General features: G+C 29.8%; 1 protein-coding gene across 1 annotated transcript; it reads left to right on the top strand.

The window, feature by feature from the left end:
- Nucleotides 1-6,095: 6,095 nt before the first annotated feature.
- LOC136084612 (uncharacterized) lies at nt 6,096-7,713 on the top strand. Its single transcript, XM_065804932.1, has one exon. The coding sequence runs from the start codon at nt 6,176-6,178 to the stop codon at nt 7,502-7,504; it is 1,329 nt and encodes a 442-aa protein (XP_065661004.1). The 5' UTR covers nt 6,096-6,175; the 3' UTR covers nt 7,505-7,713.
- Nucleotides 7,714-21,661: the final 13,948 nt, after the last annotated feature.

The raw sequence follows: 21,661 nt of genomic DNA, 5'->3' as shown, positions 1-21,661 counted from the left end.
AAACCTTTAAGCAACAAAACAGCAGTATCAGTAGCATCCTTTCTCTATAAGGTTATATGCAGACATGGTTGTTTTTAAATACAAATCAATGACCAAGGTCGGGAGTTTATAAACTCTGTATCCATTGCATTACATGACATGACAAGTACTCAGCACTATGTTACCTCGGCTTACCATCCACAAGCTAATAGCCTTGTAGAAAGACAGAACCATACAATTAAGAACGCAATTATTAAGGTTTTAAATGAAAATGTTCAAAATTAGGTGTCAGTTTTAGATGGAGTCCTTTTGCTCTACGTGTTAAAGTGCATGATTCAATAGAGTACTCACCATTTTTCCTTATGTATAACCCACAATCCTGCCTTCCAATCGATGTAAAATACGTAGATAGACTCAATGATGATTAATATAATCCTATATATGATAAAGAGGTTTTACAAAAAGCTTTAGAAATGAAAAGAGGAATTTAAGAAAAAGCCATGAACAATATTGTTTGTTCACAAAACAAACAAAAAATTGACTATGACAGAAAGCATGCAACAGCATCAAAGTATTGTGTTGGTCAGAAAGTACTTTTAAGAAATCTTAATAGAAATGATAGAAAAGGTGCAAAAATGACTTTCTCGTGGCTGGGTCCATGAGAAATTCTTGATATTTTATCAAATTCTTCATGAAATACAATGTTGTTGGTTTTACTTGTTTTTCTTGTTATTTTAGAAGTATTTACAGTCCTATTGGAAGTATATATGAACCCGTTCGTCAGATATATACGTCAATATTTTCTGGCCTTCAGATATTAGAAAACTTTTTTGATATATGTTCCTAAATGTAAAATCTTCTAATGCTAAGAATAAGGAAAAATGCATAACTTTACATAAAAAAGTGAATCAAAATCTAGCCTGGAAAGTAAACTATCATTTAATGTATGTATTAAATAATAAAAGTTTCATAGGAAGATAAATTGAAGTACCCTTAATTATATAAAACATGTATACTTTTACCCGCCCCTCCCACAATCTTTAACATTTCTTCTTTACTTGATGACAGTAAAAAAATGACAAGCGCAGTAAAATTTTAACGGAGTAAAATATTAACATGACAACGGATCGAGAGGAAACTTATCGAACATCGCATTTAGTACTCAAGTAACAAACAATATAATAACTTAAAACTTAGTAGTTGTTTTTAAGTAAAAAGGGGTGGCCCTAGAAACTAGGAGGCCCAAGGTACAAGTACTTCCCCTACTCTCTTGATAACTCCTAATAATTACAATAGTCATTAAAACGTACACATAAATTATCACGTGATAACTATCACGTTTATCAACGTGATTAGCATGCACAATGTTTAAATTCACTTAATTCACAATAGTACAATAGATTTATACTGTAAATTCAAAAAATCCGGAAAATTTTTTAATTTCATGTATTTATATAATACAGTAAATTTTAAAAATCCTGAAAATATTTTTATTTGATGTACTTATAGTCAAAACAGAAAAATCTTACAAAAATCAAAAATCACGAATCTCAAAAAAAGGCAGATATCAATTAAAATATCATTTACGATTGTCATTAATTTTTAATTTTGCCTACCATATTGTTAACGATGTTTGACGTAAAATATTTCAATAAATATTAAATAGTGCGTTATTAAAAAAAAAAATTAATCAATTTGATTTATATTGTAAATAGTGCGTGGTGTAAAACAATCAATTAATTATTCGAGTTGAATACGACGTACGTAAATAGTAAGTATGGAGTTAGAAATACGAAAACTCGTTGAAATATATCTTTTAGCTAATATTATTATTTTAAAACACATTGATCGAAATATTTACAAATGTTACGTGGTTTACGTTTTCATTAGTAGTAATAGTTACTATAGTAACTTCACAAAGTTTGGAAAGAACTTGTAGCAAATTTCTTTTTTATATTACTACAGTAAACTGAGTTTACTGTAGCAATAGTTTACTAAACTCCCGGTTGTTCGAGCTGGCACATATTTAAATTTCCCGCTTATTCAAAGCAATTTTCATTCCCCGCAAATTTTCCTTAACAAACTCAAGCAAATATCCATCAGTTATTCAAACCAGCGGTTATTCGAAATTCCGTTTGTTCGAAGTAATTTTTTGCTCCCCCAACACCTCGTCAGTTATTCGAAGTTTTCCTTCGGCTCAAGATACAATTGCGTTGCATTTTGAAATATAACTTAATCGAATGTAATCCTTCGGCTCAAGACACAATTGCGTTGCATTTTGAAATATAACTTAATCGAATGTAATCAAAATATATTTAAAATATATGTAAAAAAATAACGTTATCAAAATATAAAAAAATTGAACATTTTAAACGTAGTGCAATGAAAACTTTAACACGGCGTCTACGCGAAAGAAGGCAATCATACCCGTACCGTGGGCGTCGTCGGGTGCGATCGACCACCCTTTTTTAATAAACCCTCTTTGTTTCATGCAAATTTTATAGTAAAAATTGAGCTAAAATGTCAAATTATCAATCAAAGATCAAATATTTTTAAAGATTGAAAAAAGGTCAAACTAAAAAGAATGTAATACTTTAACTTACTGGATTAAGCATTAAGAAGACATATTCATTAAGAGTCAATTTGGAGTTAAGAGACAAAAGTTAAGTTTTGGTAAGCATGATTCCTTTTTTCCTTTTCCTTTTTTTTTTTGTCTTCGCTGTTTATATAAAAATAAAATAATAAAATTACAATGAAACTTTTACGTTACACAAAGAATATATATAAAACAGACAGGGGCTCAAAGAAGATACGGATGACTGATGTCACCACAATCTTTTCATAGAGCCCCTTTACAATAACATTTAAAGCCCACATGGCTTTAGTAAATTTACAATAAAACATTTTTTCTGAAAAATACTACGTGAAGAATAAAACTCAATAACATAATTTACAATAACATATAATAACATTTAAAGCCCACATGCCTTTAGTAAATTTACTATAAAATATTTTTTCTGAAAAATACTAGGTGAAGAATAAAAACTTATGTATACATCCTCATATATATACATACACATACACAAACACATATACAAACATACTTTCACACACATAAATAAACATACTCGCATATATATCAGAAGTTAAGGAGATGCAATTTCATTTGTCGTTTAAAAGAGGAAGTGCTTTTCAAATCTTTTATATTGTATTTTTTAATTGATTCCATAATGACGGACCTTGGTTAGTAATTGAGAATTTTGACACTTGCGATTTTACTCTGCTCAATTGATAGTTATGGTTGCTATTTGATCGAAGATTGTACTTTTGTGAAAACGCCAATGTAAAAATATCAGAAAATACTTTTGGCAGCAAGTTTTTCTTATATTTATACATAAATATAAATATTTGAAGCGAATTAAGTTTTGATATATTTAACACATTCATGTATTTCATTACAGGGGAAGGGTTTTCTAATCTTTTTAAATAGTTAACCGCTTTACATGCGCGGTTTTGTAGCCTCTGTAATCTTATTAATTTAGTTTTGTGTGTGTTAGCCCAGAGTTGTTAGTGGGTTGGGTTAACCCATGGGTTGGGTTGGGTTGGGTTGGGTTGAGGAAGTATAATCCACTGATAACCCACGCCTTAGCTGCATTTTCATTGTATTTTCGCCGTTTCACCGTTACGTTTATTTCATTATTTGCGCTTAAGATGTAACGGATTTGCTATCGAATGACGCAGTTTTATTAAAGCCAACCGTCGAATTGACGTCAACACATCGATATCCAGGCCGCTGTATTAATGTAAAAAAAAATAATGTATAATAATTAGTGTAATAAAAAACTGCTCTTGCGTCATCGAAAGCATAATTACTTTCGATGACGCAAGAGCAGTTTTTTACAGTTAGCGATTAGAGCGTTTTTTTCTGCGTGAATGACGTCACATAGCAAATTCATCGCTGAGTACGGCTATATAAACAGCATAAAATTAAATTAAAAGCATCATAATAATTCAAACTAAGCATGATGGCGAATGCCGATGAATTAGAAAATAAATTGAAACGTTACCCCAATAATTATTTATTCAAACCGTACGAGGCTGCAATATCTGCGATTTGGGATAGGTTTACTTTAATATTTGAAAAGCGTGACGTTGCCGGAAATGGAGAGCCATCGAGTGTTGAATTGAAATATTTCTGTGCGTGTACCGTATGCAAAAAAGTGTATGCGTATAAGTCTGTTGATGGTCTAAGCTGCTTTGGCACAAAAAATCTCATAAATCATGCAAAATTATGCGGCACGAAGGACAGCAAACAACTGCAGATTCGTCAATGTTTCGCGTTAAAGTATCAATTGACAAAAGATGACTGTGACCTTATGAAAAGAAAAGAAGTAGAATTCTGTGCTGATAGTTATCATTCTTTTCGATCTGTCGAACACGATGGTTTTAAGAGACTGCTTCAAACATGTGTTGACTTTGGCGCCAAGTATGGAAAATTTGACATCACTGACGCTCTAGTTAAACGTGAAACTGTAACGCAAGCTACACGGCTACAAGCTGCAGAAATAAAGAAGAGAATAATAGACGCTATTAAGGAGCCTATCGAAGATGGAACAATTTCACTGTGTCTCGACTTGTACACTGACGACTACAGGAAAAAAGCGTACCTTGATGTTCATGCTTCGTGGATTGACCGACAATTTTGCGTACAACATGCAGCGTTGGCCATTCGCCACTTTGGGACTGAAGCTCACACGGGTGTCAACATATCAACTGCGGTGAATACCATCTTCGCTAATATAGTGCTCATTTATGTTAAACCTGTTCTTTGTTAGTTTGCTTACTAACACATATAGTGACAGTAACTGAGTAACAACATATTATTTGTATCTAATATGGTTGTATAGGCTAGAATGTATTAAAATGTCGCCAATTTAACAGTATAATTATACATGTTTGCATGCACTCCGTGGGTCAACCCATGGGTTGGGTTGGGTTCATGTGGCAGTGGGTTGGGTTGGGTTCAATTTTCTTAACCCACTAACAACTCTGTGTTAGCCCAAACAATATTAGCGTATAAGAGATGACAATGAACAAGACTGAAGTAAAGCATTTTGCGTGATTTATAATCAAGAAAGACCCTAGATTTATATAATACACTTATAGCAGAAGATATTTTTGCTTCAATAAGACTAATATGTTTTTTCCATGATAGGTTCTCATCAAAAATTACTCCCAAAAATCTTGTATAATTTACTCGATTTATTTCTTTTTTATTAATTGACAGTTTTGGCAACTTTAACGGAAGATTAGTTGATTGTCTTATTTTATGGAAGAGAGTAAAACTTGTTTTTTCACAATTTAATGATACCTTATTAGCTATAAACCATTGGTTAAAGCTTTCCGGTTCAGTGTTCATTGTTTCAAACAATATTTTTACATCAGAATTGCTGTAGAATAAATTTGTATCGTCTGCATACATAATTGACGATATTTTATGAGAAGCTTTATTCATACCATTAACATATATTAAAAATAATAAAGGTCCCAAGATTCCGTTGATAAATTCTTTTGATAAATTGTAAAGATTTTATTTTTTATCTTAAATTTGATTTTTAGAAGGTAAAAACTTAAATTATTTATTCCAAAGTTTTTCTTTATTTTTTACTCTCTCTTTTTCTGTTAAAATTTGATAGTAACTTGAAATGGGTCACTTTTAAGAAGATTTTCAGTTATTCGAACTTTCGGTTATTCGAAGTAAATTCTAATTCCCCTAGGAGGTTTAAATAACCGGGAGTTTACTGTATATTCTATTTTACTCTAGGTTTAAAAACCAAGTGCAAAAATTTAAAATAAAAGTTAAGTTTTTATTTTCTCTTCATGCTTTTAAGTGTCCACAAATATAATGTTAAAAAATCTGCTTAAAAGTTATTTTAAAGTCAATATACATAATTATTTTATCAATCGAATTCATTTCGAACCAATCAATTTAATCAACCAGTCATTTAAAAAAATTTTCAACCAATCACTTTAATCATTTATTCAACCAGTCATTTCAAAAACTTGAAATTTAATTACTTAATTCAAAATTTTAAAAATTAAATGGTATTAAAAAAATAAGTTAAAAGTCGATCTTGTTATGTAAGAAACATCTAGCAACAGTTTGCTTCATATACGTATTCAGTCTAGCCACAAAATGCGATTATTGCCATCTGTTAAATTTGTTATGCTTGAGGAACTTCATGCATCATATAAAATCAAAGGCAATATTGGTTTCTTTAAAATGATAATTTTTATTGTAATAGTATCTGGTAAATTTCTTTCAATTTTATCGCAACACTTAATTGAAGTTAAATATTGGCCTTTGGCGCCATATATTTTTAATGAAAACAACAAAACAACTGGGATGCTTGTCAGGTTTATGCAAAAGATGGACACATACTGTGAAAGCAAATATAATTTCAACATGGAGTTAAATTTTACCAAAGTTGCTAAAACTCGTAAAAAATTCTTAAGTTTAAATATATCTGCTGGTTCATCCGATGCATTAATGATATGGGGACCCTATATTTCCAACCAAACAACAGGAGAGCTAAACAAACTACACAAAGGGCGATACACAGCCATTGAATTTTTTAAAGGAAAGAACATGGTTGTTGTAGTTGATAAAAAAAAAATTTATATTTTAAACAAAATTTTGGATGCTTTAAAGATAAACTACACGGTTGTTATAGTTTTACTTGTAATATCTGCTTATACTGGAATTTTGATATGGTTAATCGAGCATCGTGAAAACTCAGAATTTAATCCATCTTTTTATAGAGGAGCTGGAACTGGTGTTTGGTGGAGTTTTGTAACTCTTATGACTGTTGGCTATGGAGATGTTATACCAAAAAAGTTATTTGGTCGAGTTTTAGCTGTAGTTTACATTATTTTTGGAGTTCTTAATTGTAACCTGATGACGGCTTTAATTACTGATTCTATATTTGGAGAATCTGGAATCAGCATTTACAACAGAAACATTTCAGTGTTAAAAGATTCAGCGGAAAAGAGGTCAGCGTTATTTGATTTTAACGCAAAGGTTACAGAAGCCGAATCTAATGAAGAAGTAATCAAAAACGTACGTGATGGCAAAGTATTTGCTGCACTCATGAAAGAAGATGTTGCGGCGTGGATAGAACCATCAATTTTAAACAAGCCAAAAAATAATAGTGTTGAATTAGCAGTTATTTCAAGGTTTCAAAGAGAATTTTCAATAAACTTTTTAGTAACGCAGAGTGATTTTCTTGAAGACTATACATCGTGTTTCAAAACTTTTGAAAACGAACAATACACTGTTCCTGAAAATATTTTCAAAAAAATTCTGCAAGTAGAAACGGTATACTTTCCAACGTGGAATGAACATATCGGTGATATATATTTACAGTGGTTACTTGGAATTGCGTTTTGCGTTCTAATAATTTCGATTCTATTTGAATTGAGAACAAGGAAAATCAAGAAAAGAAAATTTATATTTCCGCATTAAGTTAACTAAATAAATTTTTATTATTTATGTTATTATTACCAATTTTTGTTTTTAAGCTAAATTCTAAATTTTTATTATTATTATTTTATTAGTATTATTGTATTAAGACCAAGTTTACAATTGGAAAAAATTTACAATTGGAAAAAAAGTTTACAATTGGAAAAAAAGTTTATAATTTTAATCTTTTATATTATATTTTTATATTTTGTCATTTCTAACGTTATTTATTACAAAACTTTTAAAAGTATTCTGCGACGTTAAAATTTACTTGTTTAAAATAATTACAACGTTTGTAATTATTTTAAACAAAGTAACGTAAGTGGTCATCCATAAATGATGTCAGTAAATATAGGAGGGGGGGGGGGGAGGGAGTGCTGGCAAGTTTGACACTAATTGACAATGAGGAGGGGGTGTTGAGGCCAAAATGATATCAATTTAAATTATTTTTTTAGTTTTAATGAGCAGATTTTAACGGTGTTTACATCTACGAAATGGTATAGAAATGATGTTTTGTTTGTGGGGAAATTAATATTAAAATGCGGGGAATTTGATATTATATTTTATTAAAATATTTATAATATAATATTATAAATTAATATAATAAGTTTCCCAGAGACATTAAATAAATAACAACTACTAACGTAAAATAAAAATTACTATCGTTTTATTAATATATTACCATTTGACTGGGAATCAAATTATGTTAGAAATATTAACTCTTTGAATAAAAAAAGCGGATTATAAAATGTGGTTCAAAGTAAACTCATAAAAGTAAACTCATAAATTTGTTTTTTTTTGAAATTTAATTGTCGTTATTTCAAATACGATACTCTAATTGCTCTCTAGTTGATTGTAAAACGTGATGTAATACAAACACATAAAGTCTATTGAAAATTCGAAAGCTAATTTCTCCATAGCGGGTTGAAAAACTCTTTTAAAAAGCTTGCGCTAACGATGAGCAAAATCATTATTCTGATTGTGATGTAAACAATACTAATAAATCAATATTAAAATATGGATAAAACCACATTACTTAACTTATTGATGGTCTCGTATGGAAATGCTCATCCCGATAAAAAAAGTCTAATACCCAGAAAGAAGTCCATAGTATATGGAATTCATTAAAAGAAGAGAAACTGGTACATAAGGATCTTGAATCAAGAGTAATGTATTTAATCAATTTATTTAATGAAAAGGCAATGAAGTTCAAGAACAAACAATTATCATTTTGAGCCAATACTCCAAAACAGTCTGCCCCCATGTATACTCCACTTGAGTTTGAAAAGAATTCCTCACAGTTTGTTGAGCCCACCAATGAGCAATCTGTTAATGATGATCAACAAAGTGCATTAACTTTGAGTTTGTTGACCACGAAAAATCAAAAAACTAAGAACAGTGCAAGAACAGTGGCTCAAGATCGACTCAGTTCTGAGATTGCAGCTTTAAATTGTGAAGTTGCTGGACTGAAGACTAGAATGAGAAGTGGATTCATTGCTGAAGCTGAAGAGAATGATTTGAAAAAGAAAAAGAAGAAACTAGCTCATCTATGTAAAGAACTGGCCAAAAAAAAATATGATCAAGCTTAACAGAAGAAAACTAGAGAACTGAAAAAAGCTAGAATGGAGGAAATCTGCTTGGAGCATCCAGAAGTCAAAGAAATACTAAAAATCAGAAAGAAACCTGATCGACCGTCGTTAGAAGTAGATCAACCTCTTCTTTTGAAGGCGATTATGGGTATTGCTCTCCATGGTTCGTCCGCTGATGAAAGACGCCGGTCAGAGGTTCTTTGGGTAATGGTAGCTTAGCTATGTTTGTTAATATTGTATTTGTTAGAATATCACTCTTAATTAGTACTTGCACTATTGTAAATATCCTTGAAATGTTAACAACTAATTTCAAGATTTTATTTGAATATAATTTACGAAATAAATCACGTTTTCTGTAAAAAAGTTAATTATATCCAAATATATTTCTTTATTATTTAGAGCATTGAAACTCTTGACGAATTGACATCCGAGATGAAAAAAATTGGATTTGCAATCAGCAAGAGCGCCCTCTATACTCGTCTACTTCCGAGAAGTTACGGAACATTAGAAGTTAAAAGGTACGTCAAAACAGTCCCTGTTAGATTGATCAGTTCTCAGAATGAATCTCATTTAAAACATGTTGACGGACTCTTTTGCAGTTTAACTATAAAATATGTGGAAGAAGTTTGTTCTGTTTTAAGACCAGATAAAGTGTGTTTCATTAGCCAAGACAACAAGACTAGAATGCCAATTGGAATCACAGCAGCCAAAAAACAGGCGCCGTTGTTGATGCATTTGGAGTACCGGGTAACTCTCCCGGACCACGACTGGGTCGTGGCTGCTAAACACAAGCTTATACCATCTGTGTATGCTGGTATTACGATCAAAAAAGATGGTCTCGGAAAAACAGATGCTGTTACTTATTCTGGACCTACCTACATTGCTGTTCAATTAGGAAAACACGCATCCTCGACCGCCTTCGCTCATGGATTAGATTTTTAGCGGCTTTTTAGCGGATATCAAAGAATTCGACTCTATTACCAGAGATCCTCAAACTAATATAGTTAAGCCTATCGTTGTGTTTAGCGTCAATGGAGGACCCGACGAAAATCCCAGATACCAGAAAGTAATTGAAATCAGGATTCACCATTTCTTGAAGAATAATTTTGACGCTCTTTTCATCATGACGAACGCTCCAGGCCGCAGTGCATTCAACAGAGCTGAGCAACGAATGACACCTCTAAGTAAAGAATTATCTGGGCTGATTCTTCCGCACGAACATTACGGAATTCATCTTGATTCTCAAGGTAATTACATTGACAAAAGTTAATTTGTAAAAATATTAATATAATTTTTAACCTATAATAGCCAACATATCTTTTTAAATCAGGCAGGACAATAGATGAAAATTTAGAAAAACAGAACTTTGGTTTTGCTGGACAGGCTTTGGCTGAAATTTGGTCTGATCTACAAATTGACGTTTATCCAACCATTGCAGAGTATATTGATCCAGACAAATCAGAGCTAGAGTCAAGGAGCCTTTTATTACAAGATCAACGTTGGATTGCCAATCATCTTCGTACAAGTCAATATTTTACTCAAAGTGTGAAATGTGAAAATCATTCTTGTTGTCGGACTATTAGAGGCTCTTACTTTAAGATTTCTTCCGCCAGCTGTCTCTGTCAACCAAACGAGAGACGGGCTCAAAGTAGTAGATGTCTCAGAAGGAGCAAAAGAGTTGTTTCCATCATCTGTCTTCATTGCATCAAATATTGAAAGTATTCTTCCTCGTACTGCCAAAAGGATTTCCAATTTTGCCGTATGATGCGTTTTGTCTATCAATTCAGTCTAGCCTTGCTGATAGAATCTGTAAAAAGTGAAATATCTACTTTGCCTCTCAAGCTATGTTGAAAAAGCACGCTTCTATTCATTCTTCTGCTATAACACTCCCTCTAATCAAAAGGGTCCAACCTGTTCGTATCGTTGCCAAGCCTCAGACAGAATTTTTGGCAGTCATCGCCTTGCATAAGAGTTCGGAAACTGCTGAATGGTTAGATGAAAATGAAGTTGACGCAACAAATTTGATTGTACCTCAAGAATACGATATCCTTTTAGAGCGCGGAGAGCATTCACTACCTATTGTTTCAATCGATAATCACTTCAACAACCCATGGGAAGATTATATTAAAGATATTTAATACTATTTGCTTAGTTAATTATTTAATGAGATATCGACTATTATATAATATAATTTGATGAGATCTACTATTATATAAATGTATAATTTAGGCGGAATAAAAATCAATGGTGTTTAAGCATTTTTATTGTTTTTTAGGGGGGGAGTACACAAAAACTGACACCATATATAACGGGGGGTTGGCAAAAAATTGACAGAGTTTGACAAAGGGGGGAGGGGAGTCGAAAAATTGAGAAAAAACACTGCCATCATTTATCGATGACCCCTAAGTTTACATTATTTTGTTAATTAAGGTTGGTTTAATGGTAGACTTCACGGTTATTGCAAATTCAATTTTTATCACAACTTTTACGAGAATTTAAAAATCGTTAATTAACAATGAAATTAGCAGAAACTAAGTTTGAGAAACTTTTTAACGTTTATGACTGTTAGATATAAAGATGTTTTCAATAGGAACACTTTTTTGTTTTTTTAGAAAACAAGAAAGGGGTCATACTTCATAATTCTCTTGAGTTTGATTTTAGGTAAGTTTTAAGTTTTAACTAAAGCCTTTTCTGCACGTAATGTTTTATCATTTATTTTGTTCATTAAAAAGTTACCCTTAAGCTTAGCGTTAAGGCGGCTTTCCGTGGAGCGAATTAATTCGCGCGAAGCGAATATTTTCGCCAAGAAAATTTGCATGCGCACAAAGATTTTTTTTATCGCAAGGCGAAAAATTTCTCTTTGCAAAATAGTTGGATCGACTTCTACTTTTTTTGTAGCGAATTTTTTCGCTTGAAGAAAGGGCCAATCAGAACCTTTGAAATATGCAAAGATGCAAATTCGGCATGCAAATAAAAAAACACAACAAAGTTATAATGGCAAACAATAGTAACACGTTTAATCAGTGGTTTAAAGAAATAAATGTTAACGTTGATTTATTGGAAGCTTTATTAAATGCTTCTCAAAATGAAGTTGCAATCACGAATGAAGAAGTAGTTGGTGAAGTAGACAAAAATGAAGAGAATGAAAGCGATAATTGTATGCCAGTTGAATTCGATATATATAATTTTCTAGAAGCTGTTCGTGAGCTTCCAAGCTTATGGGATGTTAATCATCCCACATTCAAAGACAGATTAGTGAAATTAAATGCGTGGAAAAAACTTGCATTGAAATTTTGTAAAGAAGAGGACTTCCTTCAGAAAAGTTAAAAAATCTGAAAGAGACACTAAATATTTTTTAAATAAGTAAGTGTTTTAAGTAAGTAATTTTGTAAGTTTGAGGCAGCAGCCTCAAACTTACCAAAATGTAAATTTTTTGATCAAATGGCATTTTTACATGAAAAAAGTGCGAACAAACTAACGGAATCTAATGTAGATATTGTTTCAGATTTTGCTTCACCGTCATTTCATTCACAGTGTAGTATTTCACCATTAACTCCAAGTGTCAGTAGTTGAACCAGTGAATTAATTCTAACTGAAAATCGAAAAAAAATTAAGCTGTTCCGTCCCAAAAAAAGCACGGATCAAAAATCAAAATGATGAGTCATTGTCACAATTGTCACAATCATTAGAGAGTGTGACAAGATGTTAAAAAGTCAATGGAAGATGTCGAGGAAGATGAAACAACCCTATTTTTTCGAAGCCTTATTTCAATTATGAAAGAACTCCCAATAAAAGAAAACAGACAGGATATGATAAAGATAAGAACACTTCTTTTCAACACGAAATATGGCGAGCATGAAGAAATTTAAAGTAAATATAATATAACTTATATACATATACAATTATGTATATATGTATGTATATATATATATATATATATATATATATATATATATATATATATATATATATATATATATATAATATAAATATATAGATTATGTTAGTGTATTCTACAAACAGAGTGCTCAAAGTTCTTAAAGAACAGAGCAATAATAGATTAGTAAAAACACTTATCTAATTTTTTCTTTCTTCTACAGAGTGTTTCTCCATTAGTAGGTTCATCAGGAAGAATCTTCCTGATTATTCTTCCTGATGAACCTACTGATGGAGAAACACTGTGTAGAAGAAAGAAAAAAATAAATAGGGGAGAGGGGGTTTGTTTTTGTCCTCAAAATCAATCAAAATATTTGATTGATTTGTTTTTGAGGACAAATCGTAAACATTTCGATGTAAAGTTGTAAGATTTTCCTGACCACGTTTCTTACTTGTGAGATGTTTAATGTTATTTATAAGATAGAATAATTCATAACATTTACAATTAAGCAGAAAATATCAATAATTGAGATAATTTTGTTTGAAAAAATCATCGTTTATTATTTAAAATGATGTTGGGGCAGTTTTGAATAAAACGCTTGATTATTACGGCCTGAACTTTGGTTGTCTAATATTAGAAATGGTTCGAAATTACAAAAAAAAGAGGAAGATATTAATAATGCTGTTCTCCAAGTTGTAAATGGATTAATGAGGTCAAGCGAAGCTGCTAAAACTTATAATATAAAACGTAATACTTTACATTGCAGAATAAAGAGTATAAAAATTTATCTAATACCAAGCTTGGTTAATAGCAAGCTTTTTTTTTAAAGCTACTTCTATCTACAGCTTAAATGGCTTTATATAACTTTTGTTTGATCAACTCTCTAGAGTGATTATAAGATTAGATTGTACTAAAAAAAAAATTTTTACTATTAAAAACCTAAACTTAACAAAATTTAAAAGTAAATCAATGCTCTATTTAAAAAAAATTGTAATCTCTAGTTATTTCCATTTGCTAGAGATAATTCAAAGCTGCCCCAGGTGTGTTCAAAGCTACCTCAGGTTGGGGTAGTTTTGAACATTTTCACGCGTGTTAAAGAAATAGAAATACTGACTTAACTTTTAGCTCAGAATTTGTTAAAGCACTGCAGTTTTGTACCTTAATCATTGTTTTAACTATTGAGAAGAAAAAAGTGTTTGAATAATTAAAATATTGATTTATAAAAAAAAGTTTAAAAAATATTTAAAGCTGCCCCCCTCTCCCCTAAGTGTTTTTACTAATTTATATATATAATATATATGTACATATTAATATTTATAAAATTATTAAAAAGTTAATTAAATTAAACTTAAAAAATAATTACACCAATACAAAAAAACTTGATGATAAATATAAATGAAAAGTAAGAAGTAAATTAACGATGTTCGTGAAAGTGAACATGAAAAAAAACACATTGATAAAACAAATAAAATATAACAGAAAAATATAATAGACAATATATATATATATATATATATATATATATATATATATATATATATATATATATATATATATATACAACAACATTAGACAATATTGTTTCGTCCTTTAGAACTCTTCAGTAATGTAATATTTTTTATGAGACCAAATCTTAGCAATAAAACTAGAACGCTGATTTAAAGCAGTTGAAAAGATTTGCAATATATATATATATATATATATATATAAACATATATATATATATATATATAAATATATATATATATATATATATATTTATATATATATATATATATATATATATATATATATATATATATATATATATATTTATATATATATATATAATGCTGGCCCACTACTCTATAGTTTGAGCACTTTGGCATGACACAACAAATCTTTTAAATTGCTTTAAATCAGCTTTCTAGTTTTATTGCTAAGATTTGGTCTGATAAAAATATATATATACACTTACGATAGAGTGTTTAGGTATATATTATTATATGTATATATAGGTTTATATTAGGTATATGTTATAATATATATATATATATATATATGCATATATATATATATATATATATATATATATATATATATATATATATATATATATATATATATATATATATATATATATATATAAATTATATTATAATTTACTCTAAAAGTCTTTTTATCATATGTATACTATAAAATATATATAATCCATTTATTTAACCATAAAAATATGAAAATTTACAATAATATTTATATACTCACATAAATAAGGTTAGGTGTCACTCATATAGTTAAAAACTAGTCAATGGAGTGACACCTAAAAAAAAAAACAAAAAAAAAAAATAAAACACAGAAAGAATTATTAAAAAGAAAAAAATAAAAAAAAAAAAAAAAAAAGAAAGAAAGGAAAATAAAGCACTAATAAATAAAGATGATAATAATATAATAAAAATAATAATATTAATAATAATGTGAATAAAAAAACAAATAGTAACTATATCATGATAACTTTACTAAAAATTATAACTAATGGTAAAAATAATTATAGTAAAGTTTATAACTACGACAGAAATTAATAAAATAAAACAATTGCAAAAAATAGGACAATAACCATAAAAACTATTACTACAATTGAATCACTATCATTATAAATAATATTAATAAGATTTAAAAAACAAAGATAAATTAATGATAATAAGAATATTAGTAGAGTTAAAAAAGTCAGTATAAAATAAAATTACTAATAGTTTTATAGATACAGTAATATCAAAAAAGCAATAATAATAAAAGATAAAATTAATATTCATTAAATATATACTCAAATATAAATTTCTTAATTTGATTTCGATTGAGAAGAAGAATGTTAGTAATAAAAGGGTATTTAGTTAAAATCTTTTTTTTTATAAATGATATTATTAGGTTCCAGTGAGAAATACATTGATTTTTAATAGAGAGCTTGCCATATTTGATAGTACTGAAAAAGGAAGTGTGCAAGTTAAAATTTTCGGTATTTCGAGTGTAATATTTGTGTGTTTCACTTGTTTTAATAAAAAAATTATTGAACGAATTTGGTAGCTTATTTTGAAGAAAATCAATCACAAAGAGACAATTATAAAGCTTTACAAGATCTTGAAATTTTAGAATTTTTAATTCAGAAAACCTATTTTCGATATTAGATCGTAAGGGAGAAAATGTCATAATTCTTAAGGAAGTGCGTTGTAAACTGTTTATACGATGTAATAGAAAATTACCTTTTTGACCCCAAACAGTGCAACAATAACTTCGATGTGAGAAGAACAAGGAATAGTAAATTGATATTAAAACATGTTGGGGAACATAGTGTCGTATTAATGACAGCATACTATTGGCACGTGAGAGTTTTTTATTTAATTGAATTAGTTGATAGTACCATGATAGGTTTTTGTCAAGAAATATCCCGTATATTATATATTTAGATGGGAAAAGTCTTTTACCATTAATTCTAATTTTCACATTATTACTATCAATCTTTTTTTTGGAGGGTGAAAAATAATAAATTCAGTTTTATTGATATTTAGGAAAAGACGGTTACTATTTAACCAATGACACAAATGATGGAGATCTGAATTAACTTTTTTACAAAGCTGCGCGAATGTTTTATTTATGCATAGAAGATTAGTGTCGTCAGCGAAATGATGAACAATCGAATTATTTATAGAGTAAGGCAGATCGTTAATATATATTAAAAAAAGTAAAGGTCCTAGAACAGAACCCTGTGGTACACCATACTTGATAACTTTACATGTCGATTGAAATTCATTAATCAAGACAAACTGATTGCGATTGTTAATATAGGATAAAAACCAATCATTAGCGATACCCCGTATACCATAGTGATACAATTTTTCAGTTAAAATCTTATGGTCAACTGTATCAAATGCTTTTTGGAGATCAATAAAGACGCCACACGCAAAAGAACCACTATCAATCGCACCACGAATCATTTCAGTAATGCTAATAAGTGCATGGAAAGTAGAGTGTTTTCATATCAGTTGTTAACATTACTAACTTTGTCTTAACAAAATATCAAAATATAAAGTGTCGTAATGTTTTGACTAATAGTTGATAGCAACTACCCTTAAACTACATGGTTTACTATGGAGACTTTTCACCTTAATTTTTTTTTAAATCTACTTTTATGTATTTTATATTTGTTTTTCACCTAAATGTTTTTTAAAATCTACTTTTATATATTGTACAGTCGTGTGACAATTTATTATGGCCACATATGAGTTTTGATTATTTTGATGTTTAATCTTATTTTTTTCAGATGTAGAGTAAAAATTTTTTATTGAAAGGTAATTTTTGTTCAAAATAAGGTTTAAACTCATAAAGTCAGTGCTTTTTTTTTGCTAGTGGCAACACAGTCACTTTTGACAGCCATTTTGTATGATGTGGTCGTAATTATAATCTTTTCGCTGTACACTTGTTGAGATTTATTACCAGAGTTTTGAATTCGTTCATTAGGTTATCTTTAAAATATTTATTCAAGTCAGTAAAAATATTGTTTCTTAAATATTTCTCTATATTTTAAAGCAAAAATCAATGTATTTGATTTGATATTTTCAAAGTTATGAGTACCAAAGCTAACTCTAAACTGTAGTACTGAAATGTGATATTTTATTTTAGATATGGGGGAAAAAAGGACTTGTTACCACAAAAAACTGCTAAAATCAGGGCACTTTTGATAAATACTAATCTTTCTCAACGAGAAATTGCCAGAAAATGTGGTATTTCGCGGGTTTTTGTATAAAATATACACACAAAAATGGCTAATATGGAGAACTTGACGCCAAAAAGTGTTGGCAAATGTCGAAAGAAGAGAATCCTAACATCATGCAGGGAAAGAATACTAAGATTATTCTAGAAAATAGACAGGCTACCAACATCGAAATAACTAAAAAGCTGGACCAACTTGGAGTTAAAATGTCAAAGAGAACGGTTCAACGTAGCCTGCACGATCTCGGTTACGTTTCACGTTGTCCTGCTAAGAAGCCTAAACTGACACCAATAATAATGCAAAATGGGTTGAAGCAGCCAAGAAAGTACAGGAATTTAACAGAATGATAAAATTAGTTTAAATGATTTTAAATTAACCACTTTCTCACATCAAACTTTAAAAATTCACTTAACAATCCTTGTATAATATTTTAAGGTATGCTTTAGCGACGAGAGTACTTTCCTAGTATTAACAAAGAAGGCTCAATACGTAAAAAGATATAAAGGGAAGGGGGGGGGGGAATACTTATTGGATTGCATCATTCAAACTGTTAAACACCCCATCTCTGTGATGATCTGGTCAGTGATATGCGGAAGGGGAATGGGGAGGCTCTATATTGTCGAGGGAATAATGAATCAGTTACAATATAAAAAAGTCCGGGAACAAAGATTGTTGCCACAATTAGCAGAATAGTTTGATCTATGTGAAAAAAAAAACCTTCATGCAGAACGGGGCACCATGTCACACAGCTAAATTAATTAAAAAATATCTATCAGAACAGAATATCCCATTACTTGATTGACCAGGAAACTCTCCTGACCGAAATCCTTTAGAAAATGTTTAGGGGCTCCTAAAGAAGCAAATATCTAAAGAAAATATTAAAAATAAAGTGTGTTTAATAGAAAGAATTATTCATCGCTGGAACCATAAAAAAAATTTGAAGGAAATGACTGAAAAATGCATCAAAAGCATGCCAAAAAGGTTCTTGTAATTATAGAGGCAAAAGGGGCAATCACCAAATATTGACCTTGAATATATTAGTAGTACTTTTTAAATAATAAAATTTATTACCAACTTGTTAAATGCTTTTTATTTGTCAATATAATACCCAATTTTTAAATAAAAATTGCTTTTGAGTACATAAATCACAAAAAAAATTAAAATAATAGACTTTAAAACTTGAGAATGTAAAAAATTGTGGGTGGCCATAATAAATTGTCACATGACTGTATATTTGCTAATGCTTTATTTTTATCTGTGTTACAGATACAAATAAAATAAATTATACGAAATAAAATTCAAATGAATTTCTAAATGTTTACCAAGAGTATTAACATATATATTTAAATCCAGAAACTTTACGGAAATTATAGAAATTTACAGAAATTCATGAACGTTTTAGATTTTTTTTTTAAAAATAAGAATTGACGTGTTAACAGTCTTTTAAAGCAATTTTTTTATGATTTTCTATTTACTAAGTCTAATTGCCATTCAAGTTCACCTTCTGGTGAATTGAAGTATTCTTCAAAGTCATCTCTAACTTGCTTTGCATCTTTTAAGTAGTTGTTAGAACCTGATGACAGTGGTTGCAGTGCAACAGAACATGAATTATCTTGCCTCCAATCACCTGGTCTAAACCAAATGTATTTTCTATAACCCTTCTGGCTCTTGAAAGTCTGTAATTAAATATTTTTGTTTTAAAAGAATGTTTTGATTTGGATATGGTTTCATCATATGCCTTTTTAAACCAAAAGCATCGTCAGCAGCTAAAACATACGGTAGTATTTTATCTGAGTTACCAACATTTTATTAGACTGCAGTTATTAAAAACACTACCATCACTCTGTCTTCTAGAGTCACCAATGTCTACCAAAGTAAATTTGTATTTAGCATTACAAACAGCTTAAAGAACTATGCTATGCGTTTTCTTATAGTTAAAATACTCTGATCCGCCATTATGAGGAGCTTGCATAACAATGTGCTTGCTATCTATTGCACCTATAGCATGCTGAAAATTTCACATATTTTTAAATTCTTTTGCAATTGTTTTTCATTCTTGTTCTTCTGATGGAACGTGTAGATAGTTTATCTCTTTCAATGAAGTCCAAATAGCAGCACACGTTTCACTAATAATCCTACTGATAGTAGAAGAGCTGATTCTGTAACTTGCAGCAATAGTACACTTAGCATCACCTGTTACAAGGAATCTAAGTGTTACGGCCGACCTTTCACTAGAACTAACAGGGTCTCTCATGGTAGTTCTCTGTTTTAAAATGATAGGCGCTACGAACGAAAGCAACTTTTCGTAAGTTGTTGGAGACATACAAAAATACTTAAAAAAATATTCCTGGTCGTGTGAACGTAAACCCTGTACTAATAAATGAAACTTTCTTTTCTGTAGGCGTTCGGCATAAACTTTTCTTACCCAAAATCGTTTTTTATTCTTTTCTTTTTCTCTTTTCATTTTTAAAATAATTAATTTTCTTCGAACTAACAACAATCTTTTTTTTATCAACATGTTTTGCAAAAAGCGCGCTAAAAGTTACGCTAAATTTACGTGGAAATTAAAATTCTGGTTCAGCGAAAAATTAGACACGAATTAATTCGCTTCGCGCAAATTAATTCGCTCCGTGCAAAGCCGCCTTTACATCCTATTTTATTTAAGCATAGTTTTAAAAATAAATTTAAACTGTCCGGTCACCGGATTAATTACACCATTTTTATCGAAAATGCTAATATTGAATAAACTAAAGTGTAAAATGAAATCTCTTGCTTTTAATAAATATAAAAATGTTAATTTTAAAATTAAAATATATTTTAATATTTTAATTTCAAAATTACTTTTGAAATATATATTAACTTTTATGTAAGTATTTTAAATTTAGTATTAAAAATGACGTCAAACGAAGAGTTCCAGAGAAAACGTGTGTACCAGTTTTATCAAGAAAATTCAGATAAACCTAAATCATTCACTGTTTCTCATTTTGAAGCAGAAAACTTATCAAGATCGACTATATATGGAATTATTAAACGTGTAGAAGAAGATAAACCATTTGAAAGTCAAACTGGTAGTGGTAGAAAGCCGAAAATAATGACTAAGCGCGCCATCAGTCAACTTACCAAGCTTTTTGACCATAAATGTGGCATTTCTCAGCGTATAGCTTCAAAAAAGTTCAAATGTTCTCAGTCACTTATTTCTAAGACATTGAAAACCAAAACATCAATAAAAAAAAGTAAACAAATAAAGATTCCAAGTCGAACTGAGAGCCAGAGAGCAAAAAACCGATTTTTGTGTGGTCAACTTTATAAAAATTATAAAGATTTTATTTGGGTTCTTGATGACGAGTCTTATTTTACTCTCTCGAACAGCGTAATTAATGGTAATGATAATTTCTATTCAAGTAACATCGAATTAACACCAAACAATGTTAAATTCAAAGAAAAAAAGAAATTTGAAGAAAAATTATTGGTTTACGTGGTCATTTCGCCTTTTGGCCATTCAACTCCATACATTGTACAGTCTGGAACAGCTATTAACCAGCATAATTTTGTTGATAAATGTTTGACTAAAAAACTATTACCACACATCAAACAGCTTCCAAAAAATACCAAACACATATTCTGGCCTGATCTAGCAAGTGCCCATTACTCAAACAAAGCTGTTAAGTTTTTGAATGAAAATGGTATAAAGTTTGTAACAAAAAGTGAAAACCCTCCAAATATGCCTAAATGTCGTTGTATCGAGGATTTTTGGTCTTGTATCAAAGGAGATGTTTACAAAAATGGTTGGCAGGCAGAGAATTTGGATCAATTACGCTCTAGAATAGTTTACCGTTTTAAGAAATTCGACAAAGAGCTGGTACAACGCTTGGCAGAGTCTACTAGCAGAAGACTCGACACAATAAGAAGACAAGGTCTTGTTGAATTAAGATTAACGTTTTTATTAAAATTAG

Source organism: Hydra vulgaris, chromosome 09 (genome assembly GCF_038396675.1).
Source record: "Hydra vulgaris chromosome 09, alternate assembly HydraT2T_AEP".
NCBI classification, from domain to species: domain Eukaryota; kingdom Metazoa; phylum Cnidaria; class Hydrozoa; order Anthoathecata; family Hydridae; genus Hydra; species Hydra vulgaris.
This window is presented reverse-complemented; position numbering and strand designations above follow the sequence as displayed.

What these genes read in the sequence shown, in the direction of transcription:
- LOC136084612 (XM_065804932.1), top strand. Translation starts at nt 6,176, where the DNA reads ATGCGATTATTGCCATCTGTTAAATTTGTTATGCTTGAGGAACTTCAT.